Consider the following 9,273-nt stretch of genomic DNA (forward strand, 5'->3'; position numbering starts at 1 on the left):
TTCAAGATGAGTTCCCGTGCTATACATTGTGTGCGATAAAGTTGTGGAAATCTAATTCTAAAGTTGTGAAAATAATTTTGTTAGGGAAAGTCAAGCCTAGTGCTAACGCGGGTGCAGATTAGCCGCCGCTCGTGCCACAATGTTACCGTATAAAAATTAAGTTTTCTATCAAGATTGCAAAATATAAAAGGGAAGTGAATTTTTTTGAGAAAATAGTGGCACACAGTAATAGTATTAGTATGTCTAATTTTTCTATTTTAAAAAGAAAATAAAAGGAGAAACGAACGGCCTATTCGCTTATCAGCTACCGAACGGTATTTTTCTTTCACAACAAATCAACCATTTCAGATTTTCAGACAAGTTGAGCCGAACATGCCCGAAAGATACAGTATCACACCAATCATGCTTGGCCGGCTCGTCGCCGTCACGTCATCAGCACTCAGCACTGACAGCACCTGCCTGCAATCCCGTTTGTTTATCCCTCGCAGCTACGGCTACGCAAAGCTTTCCTTCCTCCCCTCCCTTTCCTTCCCTTGCTTCCCCGGCCCGCACGAAACCTTCTCGAAGACGCCACAAATCCAAGCTCCCAACTCCCAACGCAATCCATAATCAGGCCTCATCAGATCCCCGCGTCCCTCTCCCAGGCTCCCATCGGGTTCCGCTTCCAGACCCGAGTCAACTCGTCACGGCGCTGCTGCTCGAGGATCTCATCCCGGCGTGCCACTTCGCCGGTGGGCCGGCAGTATCCCAAGGTGAGCTTGCGGCTTCTCCGATTCTCTTTATCTGATTGTCAACCTGGTGTTGGTGCTTGTTCATCGGAGTAGGACGTGCAAGAACCATTCGATTCGAACTCGAGCTTGGTGGGCGGTCGGGTCGGGCGGTGTACGAATCCGTCGGGTTTGGAATAGCTTGTGATTCGGTTCAACGGGAGCTTCTTGGGTCTCTCGTAGCTCAGGTTTGGTGCTGCCCCTGGGCGAGTTCTTGCCGGTGGAATTGCTGGGCAGGACTTGGATTCTCTAGCGCACTGTTGACCCCCCCTGCACAGAGGGGCTGAGGGGGCAAAGAAATTTTCCCCTTTGTTGTTCAGTTGTTGAGCTGATCCAATTGCGGCCATCTGCGCGCCACATCGCTTTCAGCTAAAGAGCCTTAGCCCACAGGATTACCTTCCCAATTCTGTCAGTCGAAGAATTGTAAAACTAAAAGGAGTTTCTAACCTGATAGTTGGAAGATACTTTGGATTAGCGGAGTTATGGCCTCTGGGTGAACCTAAATAGTTATGGACTTAGGCGTGGAAGTGTCACAGGTTGCACACTATCTATTTGATCCCACTCATTCAGTTCCATTTCCACGTCACCTTGTTCTGATGGCATAGTGCTTCGTCATGGATGCATCACATCCTGTTTTGTGATGTCAAAAAATGCTGCTCTGTGCCATAAGCTTTTAGTGCTATGCTCCTGATTACTGGCATGCTACCGGGGACTGGCATTGTGTAGATCGTTTTTACTGCAGCACAAAAGTTTTAGCCTTTTGGGGCTATATACCCCCCTTGTTGAGGATTTTTTTGGGTGAAAACAGTAGGGTTAGCCCATACTGTGGTAAATATTATAAAATATGAAACAAAAATGGGAAAACTGTACATGACCTCAGGAGGCCATAAACAAAAAAAAGCCCAAGGAAACAAGCAGTAACTATGCTCCAAGCTATAAACATAGTTGAGGATATGTTAAACACTAACTGCTTCACACATTTTATCACTTTATTTAGAAGGATGTTTCGTCATATATTAACATTACGTCAATGTGGTACATGGCTGGGTTAAAAGTTATGGACCAACATCCCATACTTTGGAGAAAATCCGTTAATACACAAGTGGGTGCTTTTGTTGGTAAATGCAAATTGTAAAGTAGTAAATGTTATCTTTGCCCTGAAATCTCTTGTCTTGTGTACCTATATACCATAGTTTGTTCTATTTGAGTGCCAAACTGATAATTAATCACTTGACCTGGCTTTTCCTGTAGATGGCTTCTTCGAATGGTGAGACTGAGCACCAATGGATAGAGAACATTAAGTCCGGAGGAGCAGTTCCTTGTCTAGCACCTGAAAGCTGCCCTAATGGCTGGGCTACTCCTCCCGGTGATTCATTCATGGTCAGAGGCCCAGAATATCTTACAAATAAGGTAAAAATACCAGGTGGAGAATCTCTTCTGAAGCCTCTTGGATTTGATTGGATCAAGGGACCAGCAAAAATCTGTGAGATCCTGAAAGACAAGAACCATCGTGTTAGGAAAGCCATCGATGAGGAGGTTTCACATGGTAAACAGCATTTTGTCTGGGCTTTCAACTTGCAACTGCCCAAGGATAACTACAGCGCAATATTCTACTTTGTATCACTGGAACCTGTGCCTGAAGGCTCGCTTATGGATCAATTCTTGAAAGGCGATGATGCTTTCCGGAAGTCCAGGCTTAAGTTAATCGCGAACATCGTTAAGGGGCCCTGGATTGTTCGAACTGCTGTGGGTGAACAAGCCATCTGTATATTGGGGAGAGCTCTCACATGCAAATATGTTCAAGGATCAAATTTCATTGAAGTTGATGTAGATATCGGGTCTTCTATAGTTGCAAATGCAATTGTGCATTTAGCATTTGGTTATATTACAACGCTAACTGTAGATTTAGCCTTTCTTATTGAGAGTCAAACCGAATCAGAGCTCCCTGAGAGACTTCTTGGAGCCGTAAGGTTCTCTGAGTTAAATCCAGGATCAGCTGGTCACTATGAAAGGCAGTCTGAAGAGCATCAGGAAAGCACTCAGTCTCGGTCAGTTGGATTTTGGCAGGGTTTCTGGTCAAACAACCAAGGCAACCCAACGGAGCCATCCCCTAGTTTACAGAATACTAATGGAAATTTGCACAAAGAAGAAGCAAATGAGAATGCTAAATGGTAAGTACGTAGCTAGTGTCTAGTAAATTGCTTTTAAATTGGAATATCTCTAGTTCACTTATTTTTAAAGAAAAGAAAGGAAGAAAGACTGTCTTTGAGTATTGATAAGTTTTGACGTGCCTCATGAGTCATGAACAGTCACTCACTTTCCTTCTCTTTGCATTTTTCTATGTTATCTTGAGGAGGCTACTCAAGCATATGGCTGCACCACTGTCTTGGCATCATTCTTGTTATATTATTGAAATTTGAAAAAAAATGTTTTCCATGTCTGATGATGCTTTATCACGCGAAATGATGATATTTCACATGTGCTTCTCTCTTGCAGATATTATTCGGACCCCTACTAGAAAAGATCAAAACCATATCTTCATTGTTTGGGGGTCAATTTATCAGCTCATCACTCCTGTTACAATTCTTCAGTAGGATGATCAGTAGCAGTCTATCAGATAGTCCCAGGGCTTTGTTTCTGTGCCCCTCTCATCTGCTGTAAAAATTATACACTGGCGACAGACAAACTGCATCACTCTGTACATAAACTGAATGCCTCCTAAATGTTTTATTCTCTCATGGAAGAATTGTACGAAGTTCAGGGGAAAAAATGTTTCATTCTACAGAATATGGTATATCTGCATTTCAAAAAGCAAAAAGTTCAGAACACCTGATTCTTGTAAAGATGGAGAGGAACACATCTGGTGATGAAGTGTGATGAAAGCTGCATATCAAACTGATAGGCCACAGGAAAGGATGCAATAATCACTTACTACTATTGATCTGGTCTGACCTGTAAGCTAGAGTTATCATGTATCCTGTCCCGGCCTTTGCTTGGGCGACACATAGCTTACCATGGCGAAACCTTAAATTTCATTAAACACATGATAAACATATGCGATTTGTGAACTTCCGGGGAAATTTGACGATCGAAATTTGTCTAGAAATTTCCGAAATGTCTGTTCCCTGCTTTGAATAGAATTGCGAACACTCTCCTCTCATTTTGGAGCAGGATGGAGCGCCCCCACACGAACCCCCCCCCTCCCCTGCCGCCGCCACCGCCGGCCCCCCGCCGCCGGTACCTTCCCCGGCCGTGCACGGGGCCCCTCAACCCAGCAAACAGCCCAGCCCCCCCTCAACCAACCGGCGCTCGGCGCTCCGTCCTCCCCCAATCCCACATCACCCCACTGCCTAGATGCGTTAGATCTGTCCTTTCCTCCAGCTCCGAGAAATCTCCCAATCCTGCCCGTGAGAACGACGCCTCCTGCCGTTCAGATGACCTCGTGTCCTGTACCGGCTCAGGCTAAGGGGGATGTTGTGTAGTTTGATGCAGCACAGCTTATGGACAAGGACCGAGAGGGAGCACAGGATATCCTAGTTTCTGGAGGTGCTGGATTTCCTGGTGTGAATCCTGACACCTTGATGGAGGGTTGCGATTTTGTGTGTCTTGAGGAGGCTACTCCACTGCCTGATGTTGAGGCAAGTCTGGAGCTGTTTGTTGATCCGAAGGGGGCTGCTATTGTTGAGGAGGCTACACAATTCCTCGATGTTGAGGCATGTAAGGAGTTGTTTGTTGATCCGAAAGGAGCTGCTATTGTTGTGTCCAGTAAATCACAGAAGGAGGACATTGCTGAAGATGATGTGCTTCAGGGTGTTGCTGCTGGTCTCGGAGTCACTGTATCTTTTGTTGGCTCCCTGAGTTTGAAGGTGGAACCACCTCTGTTGACTACTCCATATTTGAAAACTGTGTTGGGAAAGACTAGAACCAAGAAGGCAAATACAGAAGCAAATTCGGAGCCACAAAGGAAGAGCACTAGAATTGCTAATAAGCCTAAAACTAATTTGTCTATGGAGGCACAGGCAACCCAACTCCTGATGAAAAAGAGTGGCATGTGGGATGAGGATCCTGTGCCTAGTCATGCAGCACAGGAGAAGTTCACACACCAATTTGTTTCACCACTGAAGAATGTTGCAGTCAAGGGGTTTTGTGAAAATTTTGGTATTGGTGGAGCTGATGGTGCTGATCCCCTCAGTGCCATTGCTATTGAGGCTGAGGCCTAGTGTCTTATGCTCCTACTTATTGTTGCTGTGTGTGTGTGTTTAGTTTTTCCCCATGAATATGTCTTTTACCTATTTTAGTAGGTGGTGTTGTGGGTGCTTGCATTCATGTTGGAGGGATTGCACCCGAGTTATGTTGTCTTTGGGTTTGGTGAGTAGTTTCCCTTCTCAGTGCTAGGGTTTGAGCTCCTTGGTCTACTATGAGTGAACAAAACTGTTGTATTTTCAACTGGAATGTGAGGGGTCTGAACAACCCGACTAGAAGAAAAGTGGTGAAGGATCTGGTCAGAGACAACTCTAGTACAATTGTGTGTCTGCAAGAAATGAAATTGGATTTCATTGACGACCAAATTGTCATGGAAACTTTAGGCCCGGAGTTTGTGGACCATTTTGTTTATCTGCCAGCTCAAAGCACCAGAGGTGGTGTCTTGCTAGCAGTGCATGCGGACCTTTTCAAGTTAGGGGACCCAATTCTGTAACTGCCAAGATATCTGCAACATCTACCATGGCCACTTGGTACTGTGGTATATGGACCACAAGAAGACAATGCCAAGCTTGCTTTTCTGCAGGAGATAAAAGAGATTCAGGTGATAGTTGAGGAAAAATGGCTGCTTATTGGTGATTTCAACATGATTTTACAAGCTCAAGACAAAAGCTTGAAGGCTACTGGGAGCTTTCAGTGCTGCAGTGCAGGATTTACAGCTAAAAGAGATTAACCTAAGAGGGAGAAAATTCACCTACTAATATTACTCACACTAGGATTGACAGAGCTTTCTACACTTGTGATTGGGATATGATGCTCCCAAACTGTTTTCTGCAAGCTCTGTCTTCTGTGGTGTTTGATCACTGTCCTCTTTTGTTAATTGGGGAGATGCCAAGGAATAAATTTAGAGGCTTCAGATTTGAATCCTTCTGGCCGAAATTACCGGGCTACAGTGATGTTGTTAAAGAATCGTTCGAGAAAATGTTGTTAAAGATTCTTGGGACAAACCTGTGGCAATCTCAAATCCATTCATCAGGTTGCACACTAGGGCGAGTTTAGGAGGGCTCCGGCTCCGGCTCTGCACGCTCACTGAGGCACGGAGAAGCCGGAGCTGCACTAAACGGTGAAGGAGCCGGAGCCGCTTTTGGGCATCTCGTGGAGGAGCCGAAACCCTTTTGGGGCTGCATGGAGGAGCTAGAAAAAGGGGCTACGTGGCTCCGGCTCCGGCTCCGCGTGAGGAGCATGCACGGGAGAAGCCCTCCCAGACTAGCCCTAAAATATAGAGGACAGGCAAGCATCTGAGACAGTGGTCGAGGTCTATGATTGGCCCCACAAAGCTCCTCATTGTTTTTTTTTCTGAATACGCAGGAGAGCTGCGTATCTTTGTATTAAGAAGAAAAAAAGTTTTTATACATTGCGGGCCTATCCGGGCGCACGCACACAGGTTTAGGCATGTTTTAGCTTACATTACACCACCATAACGACACAAAGCTCCTCATTGCTTAGAGCGGCGACAACATCTTCCAGCGTCTACCGTCACTACATGTCTTCCATCCTTTTGCTTGTACCACCACCTGTACTGCAAAGCCCTGCTGGCTGCGACCTTCGGGCTCCTAACATTCCACGCCCTGCTGGCTTCGACCTTCGGGCAATCCTATGTATCACGAACCTGCAAACTTCCGTACAACTAGGAGGGTCTGCTGCCCACGTCGTCCGTACGCCACGCCTAACAGCAACAACACCCGCCAACGAACTATTATACATAACCGCCGACGTTTTAACTCGATCAAATCACCGCTGCGACTTACACTACATGAGCACAAGCTTTGCCTCATGACATACAACAACCTAGATATCTTATCGTGGAACGTCCGAGGACTAAACGCGCCAGCCCGCTGTCTATCTGTACATGATATAATGAGATCGACCCCATGCCATATTGCATGCCTGCAAGAAACTAAACTACAATCCATCGACTCAAGCCTGGCCTCCTTCCTGGGCGCCTACAAATTAGACAGCTTCACATATAAACCGGCGATAGGTACGAAAGGAGGGATCCTCCTTCTATGGAATGACACGGCAGTACAAATTCAAAACGTAACAATTGGCAGATTCTCCATAACGGCAGAGGTCACAATCCGACATTGCATGACCACCTTTACGTTAACTACGGTATACGGCCCGGCAAGACGCCACGAAAAAGAAGCTTTCCTAAGACACATGCGGTCACTTAAACCATCTGATGACACCAAATGGATAATCCTAGGGGATTTCAATTTAATCTACCGTGCAAGAGATAAAAATAATACGAACATCAACCGGCAGCTCATGAACAGTTTCAGAAACACCATCAATTTCTGCGGCTTAAAGGAATTAAACCTGCAAAATAGGAGATTCACATGGAGCAATGAACGAAGGACACCAACGCTCGTCCGCCTCGACAGAGTCTTCTGCAACCAAAGCTGGGACCTCCGATTCGATAATTGTCTGTTACACGCACTATCATCATCCCACTCTAATCACTGCCCTCTGCTGCTAACCAATCACGCCACTATACGCCGCCCTGCAACTTTCAAATTCGAAAACTTCTGGGTACGATTGCCACATTTCCAAGAGATAGTCTCCACGGCCTGGAATACACCGACTCACCATACGGAACCTTTCCACAAGCTGGGCCATAAGCTTTATGTCACGTCGCAGGCGTTACAGCGCTGGAGTAGATCAATGCTATCAGACGCGAGAATGAAGATGCACATGGCTCAGGAGGTGATACTACGTCTAGATGAGGCACAGGATACCCGCGCACTGTCTCCGGCGGAAACGCAGCTACGGGGCAAACTGAAGCAGAGACTCATGGGATGGGCCGTCATAGAGAGAGCCAGGAAAAAGCAATGCTCCAGAGTCACGTACCTAAAAGAAGGAGATGCCAACACAAGATTTTTCCATCTTAAAGCAAACGGCAGGAGAAGGAAAAACTTCATTCAAAAATTACGTTAGGACAACGGCTGGGCATTTACCCATAACGACAAACTACAGATCGTATAAGACCATTTCCAAAAGATTATGCAGGAACCGCCACGCAGGACGCTCGACCTAAACTGGTCAGCTCTAACTCTCCCGACAGTCGATCTGTCTACGCTTGATAACCCGTTCACTGAAGACGAGATCCGGCGGGCCGTCTCACAGATGCCAAAAAACAAGGCGCCCGGACCAGACGGCTTCACAGGCCTTTTCTTCACCACCTGCTGGGAGACTATCAAAGGTGACCTCATGACGGCGATATCCTCCTTCTTCAACTCTCGCTGCGCCGATCTCAACCTTCTGAATAAAGCCACAATCATTCTTATACCCAAAAAAGAAGGGGCGGAGTGCATCGCAGACTACAGACCCATTAGTCTAATCCACGCCATCACGAAGATCATAACAAAGACCTTGACCCTGCGCCTAGCTCCTCTCATGAACAAACTAGTCTCACCTTGCCAAAGTGCCTTCATAAAGGGACGAAGCATCCACGATAACTTCCTGTACGTCCAAAACCTGGCACGCCATTTCCACCGACGTAATCAACCGACCTTGCTTATGAAGCTCGATATATCCAAGGCTTTCGACTCAGTACGATGGGACTACCTACTCATCATGATGCAACACAGAGGCTTCCCACCAAAATGGAGAGACTGGATCGCGGCCATCCTCACCACGTCAACATCACGAATTTCTCTAAATGGATTCCCGCTGGAACACATACAACACGGGAGAGGACTCCGTCAGGGCGACCCCCTCTCACCGCTCCTTTTCATCCTAGCGATCGACCCCCTGCAATACCTGCTATCGGCCGCCACGGAAAAGAGGCTGCTTCAAAAACTAAATAACCGTGCAACATTTATGAGAACATCCATGTATGCTGATGACGCCGTGATCTTTATTAAGCCTTCTACACTGACATCACAAACTTGAAGAACCTCCTACAAAATTTCGGGGAAGCGACAGGTCTCAGAACGAACATCCAAAAAACTAGCGTCACACCGATCAGCTGCTCCCACGCTAACTTTCAGGAAGTGCTCCGCGACCTCCCGGTCGCGCAGAGGAACTTCCCGATAAAATACCTGGGCCTCCCTCTAACGGTAGAACGCCTACGCCGCATAGATTTCCAGCCTCTGATCGACAAAGTGGCGAGCAAACTCTCAAAATGGAAGGGCAGAAATCTCACACAAGCCGGCCGACTATGCCTCACCAAGTCTGTCCTATCCTCACAACCCGTCTACACGCTGATGGCCCTCAGAACGCCCAAAGAAGTACTAGAGGACAT

The 9,273-nt window shown here is 46.6% G+C and overlaps 1 protein-coding gene across 1 annotated transcript; it reads left to right on the plus strand.

Annotated features, from left to right (window-relative positions):
- The first annotated feature begins 494 nt into the window (after positions 1–494).
- Positions 495–3,561, plus strand: LOC101781522 (protein ENHANCED DISEASE RESISTANCE 2-like). The gene is made up of 3 exons (XM_004972782.3): positions 495–752; positions 2,019–2,938; positions 3,264–3,561. Coding segments are annotated over exons 2-3 (921 nt in total). The 5' UTR covers positions 495–752; the 3' UTR covers positions 3,265–3,561.
- Positions 3,562–9,273: the final 5,712 nt, after the last annotated feature.

Source organism: Setaria italica, chromosome VI, assembly GCF_000263155.2.
Source record: "Setaria italica strain Yugu1 chromosome VI, Setaria_italica_v2.0, whole genome shotgun sequence".
Taxonomy (NCBI): Eukaryota; Viridiplantae; Streptophyta; class Magnoliopsida; order Poales; family Poaceae; genus Setaria; species Setaria italica.